The sequence below is a fragment of the Agelaius phoeniceus genome, chromosome 29, assembly GCF_051311805.1.
Source record: "Agelaius phoeniceus isolate bAgePho1 chromosome 29, bAgePho1.hap1, whole genome shotgun sequence".
NCBI classification, from domain to species: domain Eukaryota; kingdom Metazoa; phylum Chordata; class Aves; order Passeriformes; family Icteridae; genus Agelaius; species Agelaius phoeniceus.
In genome coordinates, this window is record NC_135293.1 from 4,939,181 (window position 1) to 4,953,932 (window position 14,752).

The 14,752-nt window shown below is 55.7% G+C and overlaps 1 protein-coding gene across 12 annotated transcripts in view; it reads left to right on the plus strand.

Annotated features, from left to right (window-relative positions):
• Positions 1 to 2,411: 2,411 nt before the first annotated feature.
• TCF3 (transcription factor 3) overlaps positions 2,412 to 14,752 on the plus strand; it is an 85,541-nt gene continuing 73,200 nt past the window's right edge. For 3 of the 12 annotated variants that reach the window (XM_054650251.2, XM_077191314.1, XM_077191315.1), the window contains exons 1-3: positions 2,418 to 2,773; positions 4,862 to 4,963; positions 12,149 to 12,221. In XM_054650251.2, the coding sequence (XP_054506226.1) occupies positions 4,889 to 4,963; positions 12,149 to 12,221 (148 nt within the window). In that variant the 5' untranslated portion in view covers positions 2,418 to 2,773; positions 4,862 to 4,888. Of the gene's footprint in view, positions 2,774 to 4,861; positions 4,964 to 12,148; positions 12,222 to 14,752 lie in introns of all 12 variants that reach the window. The other 9 variants (XM_054650259.2, XM_054650258.2, XM_054650256.2 and 6 more) reach the window with 7 other exon arrangements.

Sequence of the window (14,752 nt, forward strand, 5' to 3'; positions counted from 1 at the left end):
GAATTGGAGCAGGGGCCATCCTCACCCCTGCAATGATCCATCCCTGACGACAGGAGATGACTTTGGTCAGTGACCCCATTTAAATGCGGGCAATTCTTTCCACTTTAAAAAAAAGAAAATAAAAGCCAAATGGCCCAGAGCTGCAGGTGACAGCTGGCCCCAGATCTGGCTGCAGAGGGGTCAGGCACAGGGAAACCCAAACCAGCGCTGCTGACTGATGAGCCCGGAGCTGCCTGGGCAGGGCAGGAGAAGCAGCTTTAGCCAGGGAGAACAGCCCAGCTCCTCCAAGATCCCTGTGCTGGGATCCAGGGTGGATGCAGGTGAACCCCTGCCCACACCTGCTGCAACCACATGCTTGTGCCTCTGCTCCTGCACCTCCTGAACCACAAGTAACTGGGCAAAGCACCGTCCATCCATCCCCATGCTGAATCCCAGCTCCTCAAAAACCCACTGGAGAAGAGGTGGGGGAAACAGCTCACAGGACCCTGGGGAATGATACAAACTCCCTCACCCCAGAGGGCCAGACAGACACACATTCCACGGTCCCACTGGCACCTTTGATCCCAAGCACCTGCCAGGTGCTTCCAAGTGCCAGCACCGGCTACAACAGCAAAGTGGGCAAGGAGATGGGTGGGGATGTAAGGAGTTCTATGGGTGACATGAACAGTGGGACCCAGGGCACTTGGTGACACAGAGCTGCGTTATGGGGTCACACGTTGGAGAGAAGGGATGGGAAACCACAGGGGCCTAGATGAGCTGGAGAGGAGGGATTATGACAAATCATGAAGTCCAACAAGTTCAATGAAATGTTCTGCACATGGGTCAGAGCAGTCCCAAGGAAAAGCACAGGCTGGATAAAGAATGATCAGGAAAAGCCCTGGGGAAAAGTACTTGGGGTGTTGGTGGGTGAGAGGCTCAGGCTGCCCCAGCCATGGGCACTGAGCCAGAAACCCCCCCTGTGCTGGGCTGAGCCCCCAGCGTGGGCAGCAGGGGAGGGGGGGATTCTGCCCCTCTGCCCCTGTGCTCAGGTGAGACCCCACCTGCAGAGCTGCCCCAGCCCTGGGCACCAGCAGCAGGAGGACGTGGAGCTGCTGGAGCCAGGCCAGAGGAGCCACGCAGATGCTGCAAGGGCTGGAGCCCCTCTGCTCTGGAGCCAGCCTGGCACAGCTGGGGCTGCTCACCTGGACAAGAGAAGGCTCCAGGGACACCTGAGAGCCCCTGGCAGGGCCTGAAGGGGCTCCAGGAGAGCTGCAGAGGCACTGGGGACAAGGCCTGCAGGGACAGGAGCCAGGCAATGGCTCCCAGTGGCAGAGGGCAGGGCTGGATGGGATCTTGGCAATCAGGAATTGTTCCCTGGCAGGGTGGGCAGGCCCTGGCCCAGGGTGCCCAGAGCAGCTGGGGCTGCCCCTGCATCCCTGGCAGTGCCCAAGGCCAGGCTGGACAGGGCTGGGAGCAGCCTGGGACAGTGGGAGGTGTCCCTGCCATGGCAGGGGGTGGAACGAGACAAATTTGAGGCCTCTCCGCACCCGGCCCGCTGCGAGGTGACTCCAGAATGTCACACACGGACTCTGCATCCCAGCCCCGCTGCACTGCAGGGCCCGGCCGGGCCGGGTCGCAGCCGCGCAGGCCGGTCCAGGCCTCAGCGCTCCCCGGTGCCCCCACACCGGGGCTGCCCCGGCCCTACCACCCCCGGGGCTGCGCTGTGCCGGGGGAACCGCCATCCCCAGCGGCGCGGAAGGTGCCCCCGGGGCCCCCGAGGGGGCGGCGCGGCCGGGCCACGGCCGCCACGCAGGTCCCACTAGACCCCTGCGGCCTCCCGGCGGGGGTTCCGGGGGGCGGCGGCTGCCAGGCAGCAGCTGCCGGGCGGGGGCTCCCGCGGCGGGACCCCCGGGACCCCGGCCCTACGCGCCCTACCCCGCCGGGGGCCCCGCCGGCGGCGCGGGGGGAGCCGAGCTGTGGGCGGCGACGGCACCCAGCGGCCTCCCCCGGCCCGCCGCCCCGCCCCCCGCTCGATGGGCGGGGACCGCGACAGCCCGCGCCCTGGTTGGCCGCAACACCTGCCAATCACAGCAACAGGACATTTCCATTGGTTAGGGCCGTGCTGCCTTATCAGTCCATCTCGCGGAGCTCCGTTGTCGTCACCGTCGCTGCTCGCCCAGCCGCCCGTCCCCCTCCGCTAGGAAATATAGTCCCCGCCACGGCGGTGCCCCTTCCGCGCCGCCGCCGTCGCCACCGCCCCGTTGTGCCCTCCCGGGCGCGGTCACGCGCGTGCCGGTTCCGCGAAGCCCGCGCGTGGCGGCATCACCCCCCCGGTTCCCCGCTGTTTGTGCGGGCGGCGGAGCGATACGGCGGGGGCGGGGCGAGCGGCCGCGAGTCGTGAGGGCGTGCGGGGGGGAGGCGGCAGAGGCGGGCGCGGGGGGGAGCCGCCGTCGCTGGTGCTGCCGCCGCCGCGCGGGGAACTATGCAGGGACCGCGGGGCGGGCGGGCGGAACAGCGGCGGGAGGCGGAGCGGCAGCGGCGGCCCCGGCGGCAGCAGCAGCAGCGTTAGGGCCCGGCCCGGCGCGGGGCGGGGCCGCGGGGCGGGCCGGGGCGCACGCGCCGCCCGGTGCGGGGCGATCGCGCCGCTTCGCTACATTGTATCCGCCGGCGGCGGAGAACAATAGGCGCCGCCGCCGCCCCCGGGCCTGGGCGCCGCGGCCGCCCCCGCCCCCGCCGCGACCCCCGACACCCTTCATGCGCTTCCCCTGCCCCGGGCGTGCCGGGCCTGGAACAGGTAAAAAACAAGATAAAATAAAATGTAGGAATAATAAAATAATAACCAAGCCAAGCCGGCCGCGCCGCCCTGGGGCTGCGCGGAGCGGGGGTCCCGGCGCAGCGAGCGCGGGGGTGCCGGAGCTGTGGGTGCCGGTGCGGAGGGGCTCGGAGCGCTCGCGGTGCGGGCGCGGAGCGGGACGGGACGGGCTCGGCGCTATTGTCCCCTCGGCAAAGTTTGCCGGGGCCGGGGGAAGGGGGGCGGCAGCGGCGGGGCGGGCTCGGGGGGCGTGCGGGCCACGGGGAGGGGGTGCGCGGTCCCCGCCGGGGAGGGGGGCCCGGTGCTCGGTCCTGCCGCGAACTTCAGCCGAGCACAGCCCGCCGCGGCCCCCCGGGGGGTCCCGGAGCCCCTTCCCGGCTCGGGGGCTGCGGGAGCCGCGGGACCCAGCGCGGGGGCGGCAGCTTCGGCTTTCCACCCCCGGCAGGGAGGGGAGGCTCGTGGGGGCCGCTTCGCCCTCCTGCGCTCCCCGCTCTGGGCGGGGGCTGCCGGCCGGGACCCCCCCTCCCTACGGCATGGGGGGCAGCGAACAACTTCAGCCCCGTTCCGCGGCCGTCCCGGGGCAGCCGAGCCTTTGTCCGGGCTGGGGAGGGACCCCGGGGGCGCGGACACTTCGGGGAGGGGGTCCAGGCCCGGCGCCCCGGCCCCCGTGGGCTGCTTTGGGGTCAGAAAGTGTGCGTGGAATAAATAAAAATAACCCTCCCAACCTGGCTTTGGGGCGGCCAAGGGTTTTGTTCACGTTGTCCCCGGGTGCTTCGGGGGTGCAGGGTTTGGGGGGCTGGGACGAGATGTGCCCTCCTCCTTCCACGGCTTCTCCTGGGTCTCGTGTCCCCCCAGCACCGCTTGAGGCACCGGGACAGAAGGTTGGGAAAGTGGCTTTAAAAACACTGACCAGATGCACTGATGACACTTTGAAAAAGGCTTTTCAAAGAAAATGAAAATAAGAAAAAAAAAAAAAAAAGAAAATTCCCGGGCTGTTTTTTATAGTGGTGAAGGCTTTTTACACGCTGGGCTGATTTCAGCCTTTTTTTATGAAACTTCATTGAAATGTAGTGGCTGATCCTACAAACACTTTGGATCGTGTGGAGTTTTCTTTTTTTTTTTCTTTTTTTCTTTTTTTCTTTTTTTTTAACCTTATGATTAATGAGTTAAATTTATTGGCCAGCTGCCCTTTGTAACCATGAATGAGTTCCTAAAAAAAAGGCCAAAAAAAAAAAAGGAATCTTTTATCTCATCCCAGGCCTCTCTTCCTCCCTCCCAAAGAAATATTTTTCTATCATAGCAAGCTGGCCAAAAAGATCAATCTCCCTTTTGAAAAAAAATAATCTGTAAAATTAGGAAGAATAATATTTACCTATCTTGCAAGGTTGCCTGGAGGGCTTTATTTTTGCAAAAACACTCCGAAAACAAAATTTTTTTGTTTCCAGCCCCTTTTGGGAGTGGAGAGGTTCAGTTCTCACTGAGCACGGCCTGGCTGGGCATCCCCAAACACAGCCCCTGAAAAAGCAGCTGCAGGTGCTCGGCGACCCGAAGGAAAGAGCTGTAACATCAGACTTTTTTTTTTTTTTTCTTTTCTTTTTTTTTTTTTTTTTTTTAAACAAAACTCGGCAAGGACAAGAGAGCCTCCTGCGGGGAGCAAGTGTGGGGGAAGGCGAGGGGGCGAGCTGAGCCAGACAAGCGCCTGAGTGATAACTTGCCTGAACCCTTTGATAAATGAGTTCACTCTTTTTTCTCCCCCCTCCTTTTTTTTTTTCCTTCTTTTCCCCCCTTCATTCGCCACACGCCAGGAACAGAATTGGCCTGAACTAGTGGAATTGGCAGCAAAAAACTAACATACAAGTGTGTCTGGTCAATAGGAGGCTTGTTCCTGCCGCTGGGTGCTGTGTGAGGACTCCGACTGTGCTCTGGCCCCAGAGTTGGACGCTGCAGACACGCTCAGGGTTTTTCTTTTCTTGCCCCTGCACTCTGTCTTTTTAAAATATTCATCAATGGGGTGGGTAGTTTGCTGTAGTCATTAAAATATCTCTCTCCCCTCCCCCTCGCTTTCTGCAGGACTGCCACTGTTGAGTCTGTGGGAATATGAATCAGCAGCAGCAGAGAATGGCTGCAGTTGGGACAGACAAAGAGCTCAGTGACCTGCTGGACTTCAGTATGGTGAGTGAGCGCGGCCGGGGGCTGCGCAGCCCCGGGGCTGGGAGCTGCACAGGGGAGGAAATGTGAGCCTGTAAATTGGACATGATGGGTTTCAGATGTGCCGTGTTTGTGTGCGTGCACATGTGCTGCAACTTGTTTATTTTCAAGTTAAAGCAAAGCCTCTGCCCCTCCTCTCCCCCTCTTCCCCTCAAACGTGTGTTGTTCCCTCGCAGGGAAGGCAGAGAGGTTTCTTCTCTGGATGGGAAATTTTGGGGGAATTAACAGAGTTGTGTGTTCTCTGTTTAAATGCTCACTGGGTGACTGTTTCTGCAGCCATGCAGGGATGTAACTTCAGTAGCTGATTAATCAAGCTTTTTTCCTCTCCCTAGATCCAGACTATTAAACTTTTGCTCCCACAGGTTATTTTGTCACAGTTTGAAATGTGTCCAAGCTCTCCAGCGCATTATTTTTGCAGGAGTTGGACACTTGTGCTCCCCATGCTCTGCTCTTCTGTATCCTGGAAACCTTGAGCTGCATTTAGGAGCTGTTTATTTTCAAAGAAACAGGACCTAAGAGTTCCCCCTGAAGGGTGTGCACAGCTCGGAGGGAGGAGAAGTCCCTTTAGTCACAGCAGAGCGGGGTTAGTCCCTGGCACATCCCGCTGTGGCACTGCCAGCGCTGCTGCCTCTCCTTGGCAGGTGACTCGTGGAGGGCAGAGCTGCTCTTCAAAGGCACATAACTGTCTGTTGGGCTCCTCTGTTGTGTGCTGCACCCTCATGGCACTCCAAGCCTGTGCCTTGCTGTGGAGATAAGGAAACGTGCTGCAGAGATAGAAACAACAGCTCCAGGAGGGGGAATGGCCCTGAGAGTCACCCCAGCCCGGGTCACCCAGCCCACAGCCCTGCTGGGCTGATGTTCCTGCCCCGTGGAGGAGAAGGGACAAAAAGTGGTGGCAGAGCTCGGGTCACCTGCTGTCCTGGTGGCTGTGGCACCTGGGGGTGTGCTGAGGCTCGTCTGCTTTTCTGCATCCGCACACTGAGGTTCAGCCCTGGGAAATAAAGCTTTTTCTCCAGCTGGGGGTTGTACCTGTCCTGACAGGGCTCTGTGCTGCAGGGGGCAGGGGGATGTCTCTCAGCCCCCCAAGAGCAATTCTCCTGCAGGAGAGGCCCAGTTCTCCCAGTTTCATCCTTCTACTGGGAGGCTGGTTCTGTTAAATTGCTGGTAATGGGCTTTTCTGGCAGAATGTTTTAAAGTGGCTACAGGGACTGCAGTGATGGTATCCCTGTAAAACCAGGAATCTGTTCAGAGTTTTCTGTGGTTATTTGTCCCTCTCAGAGATCCTGCAGGTTGGCAGGAGCCCTGGGGCTTTCCATCAACTGCACTTGGAGTCAGTAACCCAGAATCTGCTCCCTGATGGGGGCTGCAGCAGCTCCTGCTTCGCTTTTTCTCTTCCTTGGAAAAAAATCAAATCCCATTCACCATTTAGAGCTTTAAAAAAACCCCAAGACCTTATTTTCCAATTTAACCAACCATCCTCATTTGCATGCCTAGAGCTGTATTCCCAGGAGGAGTCTTGACCTGGTCCCTCTGTCCACAAATGTTTCTGTCCTTGAGGGTGAATCCACACCAAAAAGGTTAAATTTGGGGTTGGATTCAATGCTCTTGCACTGCTGTAATTCTGGGAAGGACCAGAACTTATCCTGTGCTCTCCAAGGCTGCTGTGGGGGTGCTGGGGGTTGCTGCTCACAGCACCAGGGCCTGTGGATGTCATTTGCCAGCAAATGACTCGAAGATGTTCCCTGCAGGATCCGTTGGCCGATGGGCTCCGGCGCAGCCTGGACTGCAGCCAGCTCTGTTTCACAAACCCTCATCTCCACACACCCTTCTCCTCTCTTTGCATAAAGGGAATATTAACAGCTCTCCTCGAGGATGAGGAGCTGAAATGGAAAAGCTTCCTAGAGAGTAGATGGGTCTGTTGAAGAGGTGCTCCATGGTTTGCTCTCTCTGTGTCCTTGGGATACAGGATTTTTGACCACAAAGCTCGCTCTTTCAAGCGTATTTATATTTTTCTTTGAATAAACAGGAGTGGAGCATTGGTTCAGTAATCCTCTGCAGGAGAGTAGAGAGGAGGGAAAAGTAGAGATACTCAGAGCAGCTGGAAGCATTTGCTTCAGATCAGTATTTTGATTCCTTTTTTCTAGGAAAAATGTGTTCAGCCCCAGCAGTCTGTGGTCCATCCCTGCAATGTGTTTTGCTGTGCAGGGAGGGAATTTTAAGGCCCTTAGGGGGTGGCATGGCCTGCCATGAGTTCCTGGGGTCAGTAAATGACAGGGTTGTGTGAGATGCTGAAAACTGGGCTTGCAGTCCTGAAAGAAGAGACTCATCCCTCTTTAATAAATAAATCTCTTGGGTAGATATTGAACTCCAAAGCACTCAACAAAAGCTTTGTGCCACTGTAATTTGCCAAAAAGGGTGAAAATCAAAGGAATCAGTAAGTGAGCAGGAGTCAAAGGAAAGGCCCAGTGATGGTTTGGGGTGTGCATGGCAGCACACTTGCCTCTACCCCCAGATAAATTGCCTTTTCTCATTACCCCAAAGTGCAGGTAATTTGTAAGCTTGCCTTCACCACTGCTCCCTGGCAGCAGGCCCAGATGGGCTGCCAAATCTGGAGAGGAGCTTTGGAGAAAACATCCTGCCTATAGACCCGAGTGGGCAGCTCAGCCTATTGATTAGGCTGGGCTTTGGTGGCTGCCAGGCTTTGCAGCTCAGCCTATTGATTAGGCTGGGCTTTGGTGGCTGCCAGGCTTTACAGCTCAGCCTATTGATTAGGCTGGGCTTTGGTGGCTGCCAGGCTTTACAGCTCAGCCTATTGATTAGGCTGGGCTTTGGTGGCTGCCAGGCTTTGCAGCTCAGCCTATTGATTAGGCTGGGCTTTGGTGGCTGCCAGGCTTTGCAGCTCAGCCTATTGATTAGGCTGGGCTTTGGTGGCTGCCAGGCTTTGCAGCTCAGCCTGATGGGCACAGCCTGTGTATGGGGGAGCTGCCCTTGGCCTCTGCTGTTGGGAGATGCTCAACCACAAGGACTTGGAAATGAGGAAAAGGTTCTTTCCCCCGAGGCTGCTGGCACTGCCCAGGCTCCCCAGGGAATGGTCCCAAGGCTGCCAGAGCTCCAGGAGCATTTGGACAGCGCTCCCAGGGTGGAATTGTTGGGTGGCTGTGCAGGGACAGGGGCTGGACTGGGTGATCTTTGTGGGCCCCTTCCAGCTCAGGATATTCCAGGATTCTAGGACTTTTTGTAGTTACTGGTTATCCCAGGCAGTGTCTCAGCTGTGCCAGGGCTGCTGTGCAGTGGGGAGGTGCCACACAGGTGTCCTGGCTGGGCTGGGCTGCTCTGGAGGACAGGGACAGCCCAGGCAGGGGACAGGGCAGCAGAGCAGCCCTGGGGGTGTTGGTGCCACCGAGCGCCAGCCGAGCTGGGAGCGGCCGCGTGCCAGTGCCAGCCGGGGGCTCTGGCAGGAGCGAGGTGCTGTTAACAGCCATGATTATTAGCAGAGTATTAACCATATGCTGCAGGGAGCTGCCTGGCAGAGGGGGTTTCTGGCTCGCTGCAGGGTGGGCAGGGGCTTGAGCAGTCACGCAGGACCTGCCGCTCATCGCTGCTCCCGCTGCGCCGCGGCTCCCGCGGCTCCTGCCCCGCATCCGGGGGTGGCAGCCAAAGTGCTGGCAGCAAGCAGGGCTGGAGCAGCTCCTGCTGCTCTGCTGGACGATGCTGAGACCGTGCCCTGCTCCGGCCAAGGCCCAGCGCCTGCATTTCCATGGTAAAACTCGGAGTTCTGTTCAGAGTGAAGCAGCTGTGGAGTTTAAAGTTTGACTACACACACACAGGGGGCATTTGGGACTGTAGACAGGAAGGTCTGTCTTAAGTGAACATGTATAACATGTCCTGCTGTATGTATTTTGAGTCAAATTCCCTCTTCTCCCCAAATTAACAGCTGGATGCTTTCCATGCTGCAAAATAGATTTCGGGTTTGGAGTTCAGGCCTGAGGTTGGTTCAGCCTGGAGTTCATCAGGTGGGAGAGGAGAGAGAATGAGCACTGATTTAATTTGAAAAGAAGTGCACTTCTAGATGTGCACAATAAATGACATGCTGCTTGATGTTCCTCGTTCCTGGCAAATTCCCTTTCTTTCTTGGGGGTTGCTGTATGAAGTGTGGGGTCTCTTGCCTGTAACCTTCTCAGGGGAGGGTGCAGGCATTTGGATCTTCTCATGCTCTGGATTTGCCTCTTTTACCCAGGGAGAAATGAAGGGAGAATAAATTCCTTGGAAGGGGTGGAAATTGAGCTAGGAGGGAACGAAGAAGTTGTCACCTCTCAGGGAGGTTGGAGATAGGACTTGAAAAACCAAATACATCAACTTAAGATAGGGGATTTTACATAACCGTTCAAATCTACATTATTCAAATCTAACAAAAGCCAACTAATGACCCAATTACAACTCTTGAGAGCTCATGCCTGGGTCCCTCAATGCCTGGGTCCCCTGGTAGGTGCCAGCTCTGGTTCATCTCCTCCCTCCCCCCAGTTTATTTTTAAAGCAGCATTTAAAAGCAGAAAGGAAATTTGCAGTGGGTGGATGAACTTTGCCTCTGAGCAACACACGCCAGCGAAGGCACTTCACGTATGACTTGTGCCGGGCTCCTTGGGGCAGCTTCAGCCCACACCACAGTGGAAAAAGAGGCTGGGAGCAAGAAAAAAGCCCAAAACGCCTCCTGTGGTTGGCAAGTGATAGGTGTGGAGGGGTAATCTGGGGTTCTCTGCTCCCCATCATCCCTCTTTGACATCATGAGGTTGTGCCAGGCCTTGGCATGGAGCTCAGGGCAAGGTTCTTCCCCCCGAGGCTGCTGGGCACTGCCCAGGCTCCCCAGGGAATGGTGCCAAGGCTGCCAGAGCTCCAGTGGCTCCCAGGGGTGTTGGGGTGGCTGTGCAGGACAGGAGCTGGGCTGATCATCCCTGAGGGTCTCTTCCAGCTCAGGATATTCCAGGATTCTTTCCTTTAGCATCTCTACTTGCCCTGCTGCAGGAAGGGGTCCATGACTCCTAAATCCCCTGGGGAGGGAGAGCAGGAAGGTGTTGCATCAGCCTCAAAACCTCTCTCCAAGCAGTTGGAGGAGGGGAGAGGTTCTCTGGGCTGTGTGGGGGTGTTTTGGGGGTGCTGGGCATTGCTGTCCTGGGGGGACACTCCTGTTCTGCACAAGCAGAAGGTGCTGGGTGCATTATGGAACAAGGCTGTTCCTTTTCTCCCTTCATGTTTGCTGCTCAAACCTTGCACTTTTCATCCTCAGCAAGTGCTGAGCAGAAATGCTCATGAAAAGAGCCAGCAGTGCCGTTTTGGGAGGGGGGTTTGTTTGTTTGTTTGTTTGGGGTTTTTTGTTGGGTTTTTGATTTGTTTTTTTGTGTGAGTGTGCTTTTTGCTAGTCAGTTCATGATGCATCCCTTCCCCCCTGCTCGCACATGCAGACCTGCCCCTTGCCACTTGGCAAAAAGGGAGTTTGATCTCAATCTTCCCTACCTTGACAAGAGGGAGTGAGCACAGGCAGGGTGGGATCAGCCACCTAAGTTCAATTTTCAGCACGATTGGAGATGTTTGCAGAGCCCCCCTGCAAGGGGGAGGGGATGCAGGGAAGCCCTGCAGCAGTGCAGAGGAAGGTGAGCTGCAATCTTTGGGGTTTGTTTTTATTTTCTAGCCCAACTTCCTGAGGAAACAAAGCTCATCTGATGGTGGGGCTGCTGGGCCACCCCAAACACCTCGGGGTGAGCAGCAGCCTCGGGGCACATCTGAGGGGGCCGGGGGGCTGCGTGCAGGCAGGTGAGGGCAGGTGTGTGCAGGCAGCTGGGATGAACACTAAACACTGTTTACACCTTCATTTAAATCTGTGTATAAAACATCTACACCCTGCACATGCATATATATGATCCCAAATTTGTGCTCTTTATGAATGGCAGTTGGTTCCTTAACTGCTCTCTTTGCATCTTTACCACATTTAACTGTTTTTTGTTGGTTTTTTTTTTCTCCTTCCCAGCATTTGTGAAAACAAAGCTGGGCAGACGGTTCTGTACAAAGGAATGTTTCTGACCACAGCCAGACATCAGCTATGTCAGGGCATGAAACGTTGCCTTTCTGTAGGCTCTTGTGCCATTATATTGTTTAATCTTCAAAGCATTAAACTTTTGAGTTATTCAGACATTACAAAGCTAAAAATAATAAAAATTCAAATGACTTGGTGGTGAAAGTATCTTGAGTAGAAAAAGGATATTAAAATGTTAATTCACTAAGCGTTTTCCCACCAGTTGTTTTATTGGCTGGAGCTCCATTTGTGTGCAGGAGAATTAGTTTTCTTTTCTGCTGCACGCAGGTGCATGTAAATTATTAAATAGCAGCCTCTGAAACTCTCCCAACTTTTATTAAAAATATTTATACAGGTTAGGTGACGAGGTGTGTTTTTGAGGAAGCTCCTGGCAGGAGAGGCTCAGTTGTGATAATGAAGCTGTAGTGATAGAGCAAACAAGTCCCCAGAGTGACTAATTCTGTGAAATATATTAATTTTTTAAATCCTGAGTAACTGTATTTGCCCTTGGAGCAGCTTCCTCTCCCCAGGCCCCAGGTCTGTGTCAGGTCCTGGTGCTGCTGGAGCCCCTAAAGCAGCAGGGTGGGAGCTGCTCCATGAGGATGGGGGCTCATCTGTGAGCCCTTGTCCTGCCCAGGCACTGCATGTGGCTGGAGGTGTGGGATGGGAGCAGGACTCCTGTAGGAGCTGGGATAGTGAGGGATAAAACAGCTTTGCTGTCATTATCCTGCTGGCCTTTTATCAATGGAGTCGGCCTTTCCCCAGGGCTCACCTGTAGCCAGGGTGAGCAGCTTTGGCATGGAATGTTGGTTTGGACCACGGCAGGGATGCTCCCTGGCTGGTCTCCAGCTGCCCCTGCAGAAGCAGGGGTTGTACACGAGGGAATGTGTGTGAGAGCAGGGCTGGGCCTCCCTCCTGCCCCTCCTGAGCGATGGAGCAGGGACACCAGGAAAGGTTTTTGCATCAATAATGGGCTGCCTTCCCCCTCCCCTCCCCCAGTGTGACCCCTTTGCAGCAGCACAGTAAAACCAACATACTGAAATCTCTTTTCTCTTCCCTTCTCTCTCATCTCCTTGTTTTTCTAGATGTTTCCCTTGCCAGTGGCTAATGGAAAAAACAGACCCACGACCCTTGCGAGCACTCAGTTTGGAGGATCAGGTACTGTCATCTTGTTTTTCCCCTTATACCATAATGTTTCTTTCAATAAATTTGTGTTTGGTTCCAGAGACAGCGTAGAGGAGGGTGTTCTGTGTTTTGGTGATGTATTTTTCGGGTGGTGCTCTGCTGCTGTTTCTCTGGATGGTTTCCTTGTTGCTCCATGTGTCTCTGGGTGGGCAAAGCTGCTCTTGCTGAGCTGTCTCCCATTAAGATGTTGCTGCCTGAGCTGGAGGTTGTTGTCCCACTGCTCCAGGAGCCTGGGAGCAGACAGGGCTGCTCTCTAAGCTGCTTAGATGTGTCTGCACTGCCCTGGAAGACTTTTGCTGTTCCCTTTTGAAGATGGGTGGTGGTGGCTCATTCCTGGCACACTGTGGGGATCTGCTCCATGCAGCCCCTGCAGCAGCTCGCTGCTGTTGGGTGGGATCTCAGCATTCCCAAAGGGATCTTGCAAAGCCTTCCAGGGTGCCAAGAGGGGAGCAGGGATGCCAACATCCAAGGGCTTTGGGAGCAGGGCAGTGGGGAGGAGTGGGCTGGAGAAGTGGCTGCAATTGGAAGCTGAAAATGTGCTGGTTGGTTTGAGGCTCAGGGGGAGGATTGCTGGACAGTGTTGGGCCAGGGTTTTAATGCCCAGGGAAGGTGCTCTGTGCAGGGCTCACACAGCCCCTGGCACGAGGGAAGTTCAGCTAATCTGCCCTCCTTGCTGAATACTTTGTGGATGGTTAAAACTCGACCTTCCCTGTGCAGGGAAACTCCTGGCTGTGCTGTGACACTGGGAGCATCCCAGAGCCTGGGCTGGGATTTCTAGAGAGCAGCTTTGATGCCCCAGTGGGGCACTGGGAACCTGCAGCAGCAGGGTGGGAGCTCTGCCCTGCCTTGCCCTCCTGCTCCTGCCCTCCTGGAGCAGGCAAATGTGATGCTCTCCAACTGAGCTGTTTAGCTGCGTGTCAAGATGGTTTTGAGCAAACACTTTGGCAGGGAGGGAAGCTGTTGAGTGGGTGCTGGAGGAAATTGGAGGGGAGAAAACTCTCGGGTTAGCCCAGATGGAAGCTGATCTCTTCAGCGAGTGTTCCTTGTGTGCCTTCTGCTGTTAAAATAATCCACAAAAGACGTGCTGCACACTGGGGGGAGTAGAGCAGAGCAGGAGCTCCCATTAACCCTTTTCCTGCTCAGAGCCTGCCTTGGCTGCCAGCTCCGTGGTGCTGGCCAGGAGCAGAGCCTGGAGCAGGGCCCTGCAGCACAGCCAGACCCCCTCCAGCCCAAATGACACCAAATCTTTGATTCTCCCCCCACCCCTTCTTTTCTTTTGGGTGAGTGAAAGGTAATGTTGACACCACCCTTCCTCTGGGCTGCTGCTCTCTGGGCCTGCCTGGGAGCAGTTCATAAAAACAGAGCACTGGTGTTATACAACTGCACTGAGGGACATTGCACAACCCCTGCTGTCCCAGCCTCGGACACAGCAGAGGCTCCCTCATCCTGCTGTGGGCATCCTGCCTTGGGAATGCAGCTCAGGGCTGGGTGTAGGGAAAGAGCTTTGCTCCAGCAGCAGATTTATCCCTTGGTCAGCCATCCTTGGTCTCACCTGGAGTTCAGGGGACAAATTTCATTTAAGTGTCAGCTTTGGGACTTCTTCCTGCTCCTGCATCTTTGGCTTTTTGCTGGTGGGTGAATAACTGCAGTATGACATCAGCGAGCTGTGCCATGCAGAAGGCTGTGCCCTGCCTGTTAGAAGGATCCAAGGTGCCTAAACAAGGCTCTAGAAAATGGCAAGAGGTTGTTCTCAGAGATTGTTGGTTTGTTGGTTTAGCTTTATTCACAGATGCAATCAGGTACTAGTTACAATTGCAGAATCATGGAAGGCTTTGGGTTGGAAGGGACCTTAAAGCTCATCTTTTTCCATCTCCTGCCATGGGCAGGGACACCTTCCACTAAACCAGGCTGCTCCAAGCCCCTTCCAACCTGCCCTTGGTCATCCCCCAGAGTAGATCATCCCCCAAGACACAGGCAGTCAGCCAGCTCAAAATCTCATTTGAAGTCATCATTAACCTTGATGTGGTCAGAGGATGGAGAACAAAGGTCTGGGGGATCTGGACTTGCAGGGGGAGCAGAGCACCTCACAGCCACACCATAACCTGGACCTGGAGGTGATCACCCTAGATCTTGCCGTGCAGGAAGGCCTGGGCTTCTTCTTTAATGTGCCACATGTGTTCCAAGCACTTCTCAGCCAGGGGCCTGGACCAGCAGTGAAGGCAGTGCAGCATTTCCCCTCTGCCTGCAAAGAAGAAGCAAACACTGATTTGTCTGAGTCTTAGCTTGGTGCTGTGCACCACAGCACCAGGATCTCTTTATTTGGGCTTGTTGTGGTAACCTTAAGATAACAAACTGATGTTGTCTTGTGTGCCAAGAAATAATGGTGTTTTATCCTTCCCCCAGGATGGGAGCCAGTCCCTGGGTTGGTGTAATTGGGTTGGACATGGGAATTCATGATCTCCTCTTCCCATCTCAATGTGGAAATGCTGGGGCAATGTGCAGCT